The sequence below is a fragment of the Cervus canadensis genome, chromosome 18 (assembly GCF_019320065.1).
Source record: "Cervus canadensis isolate Bull #8, Minnesota chromosome 18, ASM1932006v1, whole genome shotgun sequence".
Lineage (NCBI taxonomy): Eukaryota > Metazoa > Chordata > Mammalia > Artiodactyla > Cervidae > Cervus > Cervus canadensis.
In genome coordinates this window covers 10,629,823-10,644,163 of record NC_057403.1, presented here as the reverse complement: position 1 = coordinate 10,644,163, position 14,341 = coordinate 10,629,823, and the positions used below count along the sequence as shown (strand labels likewise).

At 45.4% G+C, this 14,341-nt stretch overlaps 1 protein-coding gene across 4 annotated transcripts in view; it reads right to left on the bottom strand.

Annotated features, from left to right (window-relative positions):
- The window catches only part of ZNF606 (zinc finger protein 606), a 22,191-nt gene extending 7,850 nt beyond the window's left edge, over positions 1 to 14,341 (bottom strand). The window contains exons 1-6 of one of the 4 annotated variants that reach the window (XM_043435874.1): positions 14,272 to 14,341; positions 12,770 to 12,879; positions 11,964 to 12,020; positions 11,389 to 11,477; positions 874 to 1,000; positions 533 to 631 (exon numbers count right to left, since the gene is read on the bottom strand). In XM_043435874.1, coding sequence (XP_043291809.1) covers positions 533 to 631; positions 874 to 1,000; positions 11,389 to 11,477; positions 11,964 to 12,020; positions 12,770 to 12,800 — 403 coding nt within the window. In that variant the 5' untranslated portion in view covers positions 12,801 to 12,879; positions 14,272 to 14,341. Of the gene's footprint in view, positions 1 to 532; positions 632 to 873; positions 1,001 to 8,142; positions 8,183 to 11,388; positions 11,478 to 11,963; positions 12,021 to 12,769; positions 12,880 to 13,908; positions 14,042 to 14,212 lie in introns of those variants that run through there. The other 3 variants (XM_043435873.1, XM_043435872.1, XM_043435875.1) reach the window with 3 other exon arrangements.

The following is a 14,341-nucleotide window of genomic DNA, read 5'->3' as shown; positions in this document are numbered from 1 at the left end:
AACAACCACTAATAAAATAACCCCAAAATTTATAGTAAAAGGAAAGGGGTTACCTGTGTGTGTTTCTGTGTGCCTCTCTGGAGGATAACAATAGTGTGAATAAGTATAAATGAAACTTTCTTTCACTTACCCATTTTATATAGCTTTGAGTTTTTAAATCATGTGAATACATTATCTGTATTAAACAATCACTTTTGCTGTTGTTTTTTTTTTTTGGAAAGAAGAGTCTGTGACTACAGGATACAAGTTTTGCAATAAAAAATTAAAAAGCAAGTAAATGAATGAGAAGTCTTTTTAGACAAAAGGGACAGCAGATACTATGAGAAGTAAGGAGGGAAACTGCAGCATACAAAAATTGCTACCTTGTTAAGAAAGTGGGAATCTTTGCTCTGAAAATAGTACAAGGGATGAAGCTCCTTGGAAGGAACTGTGATGCTATCTGAGGAACTGAACTCCTCATGGCCTCAGCCCTTTTCTCAAAAAGTAGGGCTTGGAGGAAGGTTCCTCTCTCCCACCTGGGGCCTGCTCTCACCTGGACAAGTGCCTTGAAGAGGATATGCTGATTCCATTGACCATGGCTCTTCTCCTTGCTCCAACAGGGAGATGACCTCAGGCTTGGTGATCTGATTCCCTACATGAAGAAGAAAAACACAGACTTGTATAGTCACATAACCTTCCTTCCCCTACTCTTTTCATGAGTGACTTCAATTCATACTTTATGATCAGTAGGGACTCCATCCTTGAACCTCAGGGCTCATGATCACCTTGGCCCTCCTGAGGCTCATATAAGATGGTAAACAGGGAGTAGCAGAGGGTATTGCAAGGACAGCTTCATTATTCATTCGGTATTCATTCAGTCAGCCACCAGCTTACCTACAGACAGCAGGTGCCCATAGGTCTCCAGCATTACATCACGGTACAGGGTCCTCTGAACAAGGTCCAGCTGCCCCCACTCCTCTTGTGTGAAGTCCACAGCCACATCATTGAAGGTCACTGGTTCCTAAAAGACCAGACATGTTCCTCTTCAACCGGGAGACACCTCTCCCTGCCCCCTCCTCCATCTAGTGTTTTCTGGAGAGGGAGTAGGGCTGACAGCGTTGGAGAGGAAACAGGACATAGAGGAATTGCCCTGAATGTATTCAATATTCTGACTGATGTGGGTAAGGTCTCACTGGGAGCCAGCGAGGGCCCTGCATTTGGGATGTACTCTTAGGAAAGTGGATACCTGGGCTCACAGTAACCACAATAAAAATGAGCAGCTCTCTCCCAAGTCTTGCTCAGTTCTAGTAACACTGGGTAGTATCTGGGCAGTTCTTCCTGCTTCTCCAGAGCTGCAGACACTTAATGAGACCAATACCAGGACCAGGACCAAGATGGACACAGAACATGAACCCTGATCCACAGAGCAGAGAACCTGGGGCTGACATCTGCTCTATAAGTGGATCCAGGACCTGCAACGGTTCTCTAAACATTCAGAGGCTGCCTTCCTGGGCACAGAGAGAAGTTTCCACTCCCAGATTATTTCTGAGGACAGCCTCCCAAGGACTGGAGGTGGGGTGGGCCAGGACTGAGCAGAACTGACCAAGCCAAGGAGAACCACTTACAGTTGCTATCAAAGCACTTTGAGTTCTAAAAAGTTCAAACTGACGTTCTTAAGAAAATGAACCAGGAATACCCACTAGAAAAATTAAGGGATGTCTGATTTTTGCAACAAATGCATCCTGTACAGTCCTTTGAAGCCATCAAAGTGAGTTTCAGGTATCTGGGCACTTCTAGGGTGGGGCAGGGGCATGTCTTCCCTCATGAGGGCAGTGGGGAGTGAGCTGTGTGTTGTGGGAGGTATGCTACAAACCCCACAGCCCCTGCTCCTTTTGAGGCCTCTCTCTTGGCCTGTCTATCCACAATGGTCCTCTCCTCCAGGTCTGCACAGAACTCTCTCAGGACAAACACCCACTGAATGGACACGTGTGCAGTGCGCTTCCCCTCATAGCATCTGGTGAACCTCTACAAAGCCTGTTAAACACTTCTCTTCCAACCACATACGGCCACCTTTCTTCCGTCCCTGTGGGTCATGGCTCATAAACCAAGCCTGTCACCTCTGATGAGGGCCAGCTGGGTCCTCAGAGTAGATTTCTCTGCTGGGTCTTCAGAGTAGATTTCTCTGCTGGTCTGAACTGCTCCCCTCACCCCCTTCACACAACTGGCTTGAAACACAGAATTGCTTCTGCTCCCGTGATTCTCTTACTCCAAAAAACATTTACAACGGCTGATTACAACCTCCTATGGTGAAACCCTCCCAAAACTCAGACTCCTCAATGACAACGGGTTTTCCTCTTGAAGACCTGCCCAGGCGCCAGTTTTCTTAATGGTAGCTGCCTCTACATTTTTGGGTAACATAAACATTTTTACTTAAATGTGACATTCAGGTAGAGAAGTGCACAAAACCTAAGTGTGCACAAAGCATAAACTCACTGTACTTCCAGAGTGATACACTCAGGGGTGTTAGGGAAATTTTTAAAAAAAACAGTCTTGTTTAGGCTTCAGAGACAAAGCAGAACAGGCCTCTGACCTTGCTTCTAACCTGTGTGGATGGTGCCCAGACTGGGAGTAACTGTGTACTGAGTCTAGGACTTGCAGCACCTTAGATAAGATGAGGGAGGAATCTTGAGGTCCTTGAGCCCCTGAAGGGGGCCGGGCCAACCAAGCCCCAACCAAACCCCAGGCCCCAGCAACATTCCAAGTTTTACAAGACAAAACAAACAGCATTAACATGAAACCAGGCTTGCAGTTTGGTCACAGATTGATGATGATATCAGTCTGCCGCCATTCTGGAACTGAGCAGGAACCTGAACTGCAATCTCTGAAGTCTCACCCACAGAGTGGATGCGCTGTCTGGGACCCTTTCCCAGTTGAGACTCCAGATGTGCTGTGACTTGGGACTTCCCAGCACTGTTTAAGTCTGGATGTTGGTCAAAACACAATTTGGTGATGTATCCTCTGCTCTATTTCTCTTTTAATGCTAGTATATTGAAAGTAAGGTAGATAATTCTCTGACAAATATTTGTATTATTTATTTGTATATAGCGAGTGGCTTATTTTGTTAACAAATCCTTTAAACCTGATACGAAAGTGAAAGCTTTTGGCAAAACCCCAGGCAGGAGGCCATGCTTCCTGCCCAGGGTGCTCTTAGGATGCTATCTCCCTGGAAGGTGGCACCTACTTACATGGCTTCAAAGTTCAACAGTTAACAATATCCAAGCCCACACCCTGGCAGCAGTCAAGCAGGTGGAATAAGCCACAAGTTCACCTCCCACTCCTCCAAAGAGCCCAACGGATCCCCACACAAATACTTAAAAAGGAACAACCACCTTTAACAGAGACAGAACGAAAAAAATCACTAGAAAGAATCTGCAACCCCTAATAAAACAGTGGACCCTGGCACTCTTGCAATGATCAGCAATGACTGCTAAACTACAGGTGAAAAGCAGACAGGGAAATTTATGATGGAGATCAGGCTGACTATACCTGCACCCACTAATCAATCACATCATCTGGAAATGAGACAACAGACAACTTGTGCCCATGCATGCAGCACAGGAGGGACTCAGCACCACCTATCAAGGACTCTCGCCCAAAATACAAAGCCTCTAACTGCTCTAGCCTCTAGCTCAATTACCCACCTACAGGAGACAGCAGGATGAAGGAACTCATCCAAGGACATCACAAGGGCAAAATTAGGCAAACAACGAGAGGCGACCTGGTTTCATCAGCATATGAAATACAAGCAATGTGCCATCCTCGCTTGGATCCTGATCTGAGTAAACCAACTGCAAAAGATATCTTGGGGACAAGTGGGGAAAACTAAATGCAGGCTTGGTACTAAGTAATGCTAAAGAATTACTGTTAATTTTGTTGGGTGTGATAAAGGTATTGTGTTCATTTCCTAAAAGGTGTGTATGCCTCAGATACATATATGGATGATGAAACAATGTAATATCTGAGCTTTGCTATAAAATACTTTTTTTCCCTAATATTTGACTTTAAAAAAAAAACTTATTTATTTCTTTATTTTTTCCATTTATTTTTATTAGTTGGCGGCTAATCACTTCACAATATTGTAGTAGTTTTTGCCATACATTGACATGAATCAGCCATGGATTTACATGTATTCCCCATCCTGATCCCCCATTGGAAATCAACTATATGTCAATAAAAATAAATTTTAAAAAAAACTTATTGACATATACTTGATTTCCAATGTTGTTTATAAGTTGTACAGCAAATTGATTCGGTTATACATATAAAGTGAAGCTGCTCAGTCATGTCCGACTTTTGCAACCCCATGGACTGCAGCCTACCAGGCGCCTCCATCCATGGGACTTTCCAGGCAAGAGTACTGGAGTGGGTTGCCGTTTCCTTCTCCAGGTTATACATATATATACATTTAAAAAAAACTCTTTTCCATTATGGCCTATCATAGGATCTAGCTTTTTTTTTTTTTAAGGTATCCAAATAGACACAAAGGTAGAAAGCTGAAAGGTGACATTTGTTTGCTAAGTTTGATTAACGTGGATATCTGTGGTCAGCTGAATCATGGTCCTGCCAAGGACGTCCACATCCTAATGACCGTTCCCTCAACATGACAAAAGATGTCACAGTTACAGCAATGAGATTACATTAAGGATGCTGAGATGGGGAGATTTATCTTGGATTATCCAGGTGGGCTCAATGTAATCACAATGGTGCTTACAAGTGAAGGAGGCAAGAGCGTCCACATCAGAGAAAACGAGACAAAGGAAGCAGAGTTCAGAGTGATGCACACTGGAGGAAAGGCCCACGAGCCAAGAAATGCAGATGCCTCCAGAACTGAGTAAAAGCAAGGGAGCCAATTCTCCCCTGAGCCTCCAGGAAGATAAGAGCCCTGTAGTCCCATTCTAGACCTGGAGCTCCAGAACAAGAGAATAAATTCATGTTGCTCTAAGTCACTGTTTCTGGTAATCCGCTATAGCACCACAGGAAACTAATAGGTTTAAAAATTACCTGGCTTTTTTTTAATATTTATTTTTATTTATTTGACTGTGCCAGGTCTCAGTTGAAGCATGTGGGATCTAGTTCCCTGACCAGGGATTGAACCTGGGACCCCGGCATTGGGAGCACAGTCTCAGCCACTGGACCACCTAGCCAGAGTCCCCAAAACCACCTAGTTTTAAAGAAAAGCCAGTCAGCTAAAGAAAAGAAGCCATCAGCACGTGGTGGTCCACACATTCCTGTCAGATGGGGAGCAGAGGAAAGTGTGGCTGAACAGTGAAACACCAGAGACCCCCCCCTGCACGTGGGAAGGGGCTGCAGTGGACGCAGCACCCGAGGAGGGGCTCTGGGCTCTGGGTTTAAATGCCACTGAAGTCAGGAGTGAAAATCAGGCTTAAAGGCCTGTACTCAGGACACCTTTGCCACTTGCCCCTCCTCCCTGCCAGCCACTCTACCTGATGGGAAAGTGTGTAAGAGGTTCTCAGGTTGCCCAGGTGAGTGACCGCCTTGAAGTTGAGACCCCCTTCAGCCCAAAACAGGGAGAGAGGACGGGTCTGTGGATGACCTGACAGTCAGCTGTATACCCAGGAAACTGCAAGCAGAACTGATCTGGTGATCATGGCCCACCCAGGCCCATGCAGTTTAGCATGAGACTTGTCAGGAGAGACAGAAAAAGAGACAAGGAGGGAGTGAGCTCAGAAACCAAAGCCGCTCAGCTGCAGAGAGCCACAAAGTTCTCTGGTAAACACAGACAGATAGGAGGGCCCCTGAACACAGGAGAAACACCTGCACAGGTGGAGACTGAACTTAGCAGCCAAGGGGACAGAGAACCCAGGCTGCAGTCACATAGAACTTTCAATGATCTGAAATTGTAATCCCCAGACTGGAAAGTTTCAGTATAAAACAGGACAGGATGATACAAGAGGCTTGGAGTACAAGAACCAACAGAATACGAAGAGACAGAAAACACAGCAATCAGGTCAGAAGGTCATATAAATAACCTCAGAAAAACAATATAAAGGAAAAGGACAGGAAGGGATTTTGTTTTAAAATAAAGGACTTCTTTACATAAAATGCTAGCCATAAGCAAAAACAGATACATTTGACAAAAATATACCAAAAAACATTTCCCTGACAAAAGACACCATAAAGTTAAAGAGGAGAGGGAAAAAGTTGGCTTAAAGCTCAACATTCAGAAAACTAAGATCATGGCATCCAGTCCCATCACTTCGTGGCAAATAGATGGGGAAACAGTGGAAACAGCGGCTGACTTTGACTTTATTTTTTCGGGCTCCAAAATCACTGCAGATGGTGACTACAGCCATGAAACTAAAAGACAGTTACTCCTTGGAAGGAAAGTTATGACCAACCTAGACAGCACATTAAAAGGCAGAGACATTACTTTGCCAACAAAGGTCCGTCTAGTCAAGGCTATGGTTTTTCCAGTAGTCATGTATGGATGTGAGAGTTGGACTATAAACAAAGCTGAGCGCCGAAGGATTGATTCTTTTCAACTGTGGTGTTGGAGAAGACTCTTGAGAGTCCCTTGGACTGCAAGGAGATCCAACCAGTCCATCCTAAAAGAGATCAGTCCTGGGTGTTCATTGGAAGGACTGATGTTGAAGCTGAAACTCCAATACTTTGGCCACCTGATGTGAAGAGCTGACTCATCTGAAAAGACCCTGACGCTGGGAAAGATTGAGGGCAGGAGGAGAAGGGGATGACAGAGGATGAGATGGTTAGATGGCATCACTGACTCTATGGACATGAGTTAGGTAAACTCAGGGAGTTGGTGATCGACAGGGAGGCCTGGTGTGCTGAGGTTCATGGGGTCGCAAGGAGTTGGACACGACTGAGAGACTGAACTGAACTGAAAGTTAAGACAAGCTACAGACTGGGAGAAGATAATCCGTATACAGCAAAGATTCAGGATCCAGAAAGCATGAAATGCTTATGTATCAACAGAGTCTACAGAAATCTAGAGATGGGAGTGAGACAGAGAGAAGGCAATACAGATGACCAATAACTACATGCAAAGATATTCAACCCCACAAGCAATCAAGGACATGCAAATTAAAGTAATACACTTTCTTGGTCTCCAGGTAAGCAAAAATTAAAAGACCCAATATTAATACTGTCAAGTGGCAGCAAATATGGAAATAGACACCTTCCCTCAGAGTGGGGAGACTGAGAAGGGGCTTTGCTCTTTCAGAGCCACATGGCAGCACTGGTCATACTGACAACACATATACCCTAAAACTTAGCAAAATTCTGCTTCCAGGAGTATGCCAAGATAAACTTACATGTGCACACAAGTAAAACTGTAATGTCCACACAGCTTTGTTTGAAATAGGAAAAATGGGAGGTAGAGGGAGGGAGGACTTATAAGCCTATTCACAGAAAAGATGAATATACAGCGCATGTCTTTGATGGGGCAAAAAGAAATGTACCTGATCTTTACTATCACATGGTGGGACCTCAAAATTGACCTTAAAAGGTGCAAAGAAAGCATGTACAAAGCATTGTTAAAAACTGTAAGATTATTTATTACCTTATATCTACAGTTTATTATCTACATGTATCATACTATCTATATAGTATGAAAATGGACTCACTGTATATGTATTTTAAGTGGCTGTTCTCAGGAAGGGTAGGAGAAGAATGTAATTGGGGACTAAAAAAGAAAGCAAAGCAAATACAGCAAAACATTAACAACTGTTCTTTTGGAATGATGGGAGGCACCCTGTCTAGCTTATCACTTTTTATATTTTTCTACAGTTATAGAATTTGTCAAAATAAAAATCTAAATAAAACATATTTCCAGAGTTGAGAGATGTCATCAAAATTGAAGGATCCATGATCTACCAAATAGAAACAAAAAAAGACCCCGAGCAGAACATGCCCCAACATCAGGGCCCAAAACTGAGGCTGGTGATGAAACAGAAGGAAGAGATGGCAGGAGAGAGGCACCTAGTCTCACCAGCTGTGGAGCGAAGAGGTGGAGCTGGGAGAGGAGTGTCACTGTTACCCAATGCTCAGGAGCAAGGCGGCAGGGCAGAGAAGGGCCCACCTCTAGGTAGGAGTGAGCCCTTCCAATTCTCAGGTAACCCTTACCTGAATTCTCATCTTCCAAATTATTATCTGCCATGATGAACTGCAAAGATATTTCACCCAAATTTTGGTAAACATTTTTGGACAGATGGCTTTGCATACACATATAAGCATTTATCTACACATTCTAAGGCACTTTATGAAATCTGATACACCAGCCACACATAAACCATGGGAGGACCCAGAGGGTGATGAGCTGGGTCTCAGCCGTTTGCCTGACAGTATCTCATCTGACTGCTCCTGCATTACCTGAATTCTCTGACCACCGGCCCCTTCATGGAACCTAGCAAAATTCAGATGGACTCTTTGGCATCTTCAGAACTTCATGATTTATTACTATTTTAGGGCAAGCTCTTTGCAGAGAACGAAAATGTAACTAGAATGTGTTCATCCTTGAGACAATCAAGGATGGGGCAGAGTATTCCATTAACTGATGTCTTATATGAACATTTATTGTGCAGAAAACTTCCGTGGATTGTTAAGGAGGGGTTTAAGAGTTTCCACATTTGGAGTGGCTGGCTGGGATTTTTTAATGGGCTGGAATATTATTATTTTCCCTATTCATCAAAACAATGGACTCCCACTAGCTGAAACTTCACTAATCAACATGTTTCTAAAATCAGACTATACCGATAACAAGGGATGACAGCCATTTGATGTTTTCACCAGGTGAATGCTTTATTTCAATAAATATTAATTTGGAGGGAACAACAAAGGCATAAGGGGCTCTTGTCTGTGTTTCTGAAAACCTCACTTAATACAAAACTCACATATTCAAGGCTTGAGTTTCCCAGAGGGAAAGATCCAAAGTGAGTGTGGAGAGAGGGCCAGGAGTATGTGCTCATACTCTTCAGACACTCTTCAGACTCTTCAGACACTGGACGGTGGTGTTATTTGAATTCTCCATTTTATTTTCTTGGTATTAACTCTAATAATTCTCAGAAACCCTCACAAATATTGCCAGCTAAGTGCAGCACAATGGTTATTATTAGAACTTCATAGCATTTCACTGCAGCTAACTTCTATTCCCAAGCAACTGATCAGGGCCCATCTTTCAACCTAGTCAAGGTTCACTACTGACTATGTTACAGAATCTAAAAATGACTGCACACTGTAACAGCAGCAAACATCAGTCACTCAACTTTTGATGCCAGACAACCACCACCCTGCACGTGATTCAGGCCTTGCCTCCCAGAGACAGCAGCGCTGCCATGTGGGGACAGCACACTTACGACAAGCTTCACCAGTCAGCTCTTAAACTGTGGGAGGTTTTGTTGATTTTTTTTAACTTGGTGGGAGACACAAAGCTAGGCAAAGATACTATTAACATTTTTAAATCACAGTATCTCCCATTTGCTTGACTCATTATTGTAACTTAGAAATGAAAAACCTAAATATAGTAATGGAACAATTTTTGTCTTTCATAGCAGATAATCATTAGGATACACCTAAATTCAACGAATTAGGATAAAAATCTCTCATTTAGAAGGAACCCTTCTCTCATGGCTGAGACAGTAAAGAATTTGTCTCTGCAGTGCCAGAGACCTGGGTTTGATCCCTGGATTGGGAAAATCCTCTGGAGAAGGGAATGGCTAACCACTCCAGTATTATTTCGTGGAGAATTCCAGGGACAGAGGACCCTGGCAGGCTACAGTCCATGGGGTTGCAAAGAGTTAGACACAACTGAGCAACTAACACACTTCTAAAAAACTGAAACAGTAAGTTAAAAATGGCTATTTCTGTGTCGTAAACAAGAAAAAAACTGATAAATGATATCACATCGATAACCTGTCAAAACATGCTAAGTGACAGAAGCAGACACAAAAGGCCATATATTATTTGGGTCCCTTTATATGAAATGTCCACGATGGGCAAACACAGAGAGAAGTAAATTAGTGGTTACCAGGAGCTGGGAGTTGGGGAAACAGGGAGTAACTACTAATGTGTATAAGGTTTCTTTTTGGAGTGAAGAAAATTCTAGATACTGGTGATGGCTGCAGTTCTGTGAATATACTAAAAATCCACTGAACTACGTACTTTAAAAGGTTGACCTTTATGGTATGTGAATAATATTTTCATAAAACAGTTATAAAAAAAATTCTTAAGTGGCTGCCTCCAGTAAGGAGGCTTGGCAAAAGAGGGGAGGAGCGGGATGACACCTCTCCAACATCATCAACTCTGCTGCTCTGTTTCTCTAGGGAGCCAATCTTCTGCCCAAACAATCACAAAGTCCTCCTGCTTCAACTCCCTTACACGTATCAGATCTTGCTTCCAGGTGCCAATCAGACTGAAGCCTGATTCGCCAGCCTGCCTTCCAATCCCCTTCTTTTCGCTCCCCTGCCAGGAGCATCCTTCCAGCTACATTTTAGACCCTGGTGCTTCTCGCTCCCAACACTCCTGTGGCTCCTTACTACAACCAGGATGGAGCCCCAACTCTGTGGCAGGCATTCAGGATGCAGCAGGGTTTTTCCTGGCTTTCTTGGCCTAAAATCAAATTACGTTCAGCCTTCATCCAGATGCTGGTCATGCAGTGTGTCCCCATGGTGCTAGAGAAGGCAGATTCCTCTCACCAGGCTATGCCCATCCGGCTGATGTGTCCCTTTCACCTCTTGGCTCAGGAGCATCCTATCTCCCAGGCAGCCTCCCTCTCCACAGCAAAAGGACCCCAGCTGCGGCACATGGCCTCTACGCAGATTCTGTCCCACCTCCAAGGCATCCGTTGTGCTCAGCTCCTCCAGGGCTCAGGGCCTTTCTGAGCACCTCAGGCCTGTGTTCTGAATCACATGTACAGCACCAGGCAAATGGTGAGGCCTCAGGAGCTGACTAAACCACCCTGGAAAGGGGCCTGGGAGCTCCTAAGGATGGGGGCTCACAACTGACCTTGTTCCCCTCTCTAAGCACAGAGCTCAGCAAACAGGACCAATGTGAGTCAGGCACTGAATATATGGGAGGGAAAAAGGGGAGGGGACTGCTTGCCAAAAGGGACTGACCCTTATCTACCAAACAGCCCACAGCACATTGGGGCTCAAGGACTCTGAATAGGCTGGTTGACAGTGAGGTTCCAAGTCATGGAAAACTGAATTCTCCCTATCTATGCTCAGAAATCAATAAACTTCTGGCTGATTCCTTCTCTATCCAAACCTTGGCTGTGGTAAACTGAGGAGCCATATCAACTGGGATGGTCAGGGACACCCTCAACACCTTAGGAAGAGGGCAACCCATCAGATAAAAGCAGAAGCCCCATCTCACCTGGGCCTGGGCTGTTGGGAGCCCTGGGACCCTCCTTCTCTCCTCGGCGGTCTCCTCCACTTGCCAGGTAGAGTCCTGAGGGCACAGAGCTGGGGGAGGAAAATGAAGTCACAGAGGCAGCTCTCCCTGCCAGAAGTGGCCCACCTGAGTACTACTTCCAGACCCTGTCCCTCCCTTTTGGGCAAGGGAAAAGATTCACTTCCTCACATTACAGATGAAGGCAGTTATATGAAGGGATCCAGAGAAGTTAAACAATAAATCTAAACACATGACCCATCCCCTGTTGTCCTGAGGCACTGTCGTAAAGAAAGTGCCTGTTCACAGCCTTTCTGGGTCTGAGCCCTAAATGGCCACACATGCATTCTCATGCATCCTGTTCTGGAGATTTCATCACTAGATCCCCCAGTAATGTGTTCAGATCCTTCCCTGTTCCAGCTCTGCTAAGAGACAGATCTGGACCAGTCCCCCTCCTCTCTCCCCACCAGCTCTGATTTCCAGCAATGGTAGGTTACTGATGGGAGAGACCACAATATGGTAACCAATGTGTCTGATGAGGAAACAGGGTCTTGACTCACCCCAGGAGGCCCATGGGTCAACAGTCGTCATCCCCCAGGACTGGTCCATATAGATACCTACACCAGAGGGTCAGGTTAGGACAAGTAAAGGAAAGGACTGTGACACTGATCCTAGTGACTAAAGGCAACAAGATGGAAAAGGAGACCTGTCTCACTAATGTGCACAACAAAATTCCATAAATAGAGCCCAAGGACATATGGGAAAAAAAAAACAACATAAGCTAGATTTACAGCAAAAATGCACAAGTGGGTCACTTTCAGGAAATTTATTGATATGATACAGCTACTGAGCAATTAAGAACAGAACTCCTTAAGTGGCTGGAGAAGTATCTGACAACTGAACATCATTTAACTTTTAGGAAACATTACTAGTCTTTTGATGTCTTTAATGACAGATACATGAAACTTCACTTAAACATAAAACACACTACTGACACCATTTAATGATGTTCTTAAATTATAAACCAACGCTATACAGTGAAAATAATACAAGTAAAAAACATGGGGATGGTAGAGAAATTTTGGTTGTAGATGACTGTCTTCCAAGAAATTCCACAAATCACCAGAAAAATATCTTAGAACTAAAGAGACTTCTCAGGAGAGAACTATAAAATGCACGAAAATTACATTACCTTTTATACAAACAACCAATTAAAAAACAAAACAACCTCACTTAGTTCTAATTCTGTACCAAAATAAAGAAACCCCCTCCAATCCCCAAAACCCTTAGCCCCTCTACAGCTCTGACCCCTAGCTACAGCAGGTCACCACTAGGGAGGCCCAGAAGAAACAGGATTTGAACTCACCCCATGAACCCCACGGGTTGATGGCAGCCATCTCGCAGGATTAATCCACCAGAAGCTTGCCCAGGAGCAGTGGACTTGGGTGATTATTGAAAACCAACTGCAAAACCCACCTAGTAACAAAAGTAGGAAAAGACAAATGGTTTTTCTCAAAGACAGTGGGAATAAGAACACATCCACAGAAACAATGAAAGACTTCTACAGAGCACTGTAAGAAAACAATTTACAAGTCAAACACAAATTTCTGAAGAAAAATGAAGAGTGACTCAGGTTAGCTGTCAAAAGGGCATGGTCCAGGATGAGGAGGGAGAAATTTGTCAACAGTTCTCATGAGACGGGTACTGATAACGACGACGTTAGCTTTTCTAATGATTTAACAAAAATCGTTGTAAAATCTACCTACAACCTTCGTATGTAAGTAGTTGCCTAGAGCTGAGGGGAGGGAAGAACGGGCGAGTGGCAGCTTAATGGTTCAGGGTGGTTTTTTCTGGGGGGCGGGGGGGGGGTGCGTTGAGAGATGATGAAAATGTTCTGGAATTATATAGTGGTGATAACTGCAAAACGCTCTGAACGCACAAGAAAACCACGGACTTGTACGCTAAAATAGTTAATTTTAAGTTATGTAAAACTAATGTAGGAAAACAAAAATGTGTCTCTTGGTGCAGGGACCAACAGAAAACCAAATTTGGAGGCCAGACCAACCCTAAATTCTAGAACTTTATGCAAGTTCCGCGACCTCTCGGAGGGCACCAACGCCAACTGGCAGAGCTCTGCGGATTCCTGGGAACGTGTATAAAGCACTGGAACGCCCAATGGGCACCGGGAGCACCGGGATCTGCGCCCAAACTCCAAGTTGGCACACTAAATATTCTGCAGGCTTGTTTGCAACTTGACAAAGTCATCCGGTCACTGCACCTTTAAAGGAGCCCCGGGTTGTTCCCAGGTCACTTTTGACTTTCCTCTGTGACAGATGAGAACGGGTTCTCACGAGAAACGCCCGTCGGAAAAGACAAGGTGGACTCCTAGGGACAGCCTCGGAGGCGTCCTCGTCACCTGCCTTCTGCCCTCTCACCCCAGACTTCCTCCGCACTCCCGCCGCGGGTGCGATGCTCACAGCCCGTCCTGGGAACGGCGGACCTCACCTGGTTCGCAGCCGCCGGCCTCCCACCCCTGCTGGCCGGTGACCCCTGCTCTCCGCGGGCAGCTAGACAAGCTCGTGCTCGCTTCGCCGAGGGCGTTCGGCTTTTGTTGCGCTCACATTCGGCCCGGCTCGGCCGTGAGCTTGGGGTTCCCGCCCGGGGGACAAAGGCCCGACGCGCCGGGCTCATCCGGGCCCGCCCAGCCGACCCAGCGCCTCCGCGAAGGCAGAGGTGGGCCAAGGGACCTGCCCTGGCGGCGAGCCAGCCGCAGGTGTAGGCGCCACCTCTCCCCGCCCGTTCTCCCTACCCTCCGGGCCAGCGGCAGCGGCAACAGTAATAATCCCACCGCCCCGGCGACCGCTTCACCTCAGCCGCGGACAATGGCGGCCTCTCCCCCGGTGTCGACGGGGACGCGTCGCGCGGGCTACTGGGAGTG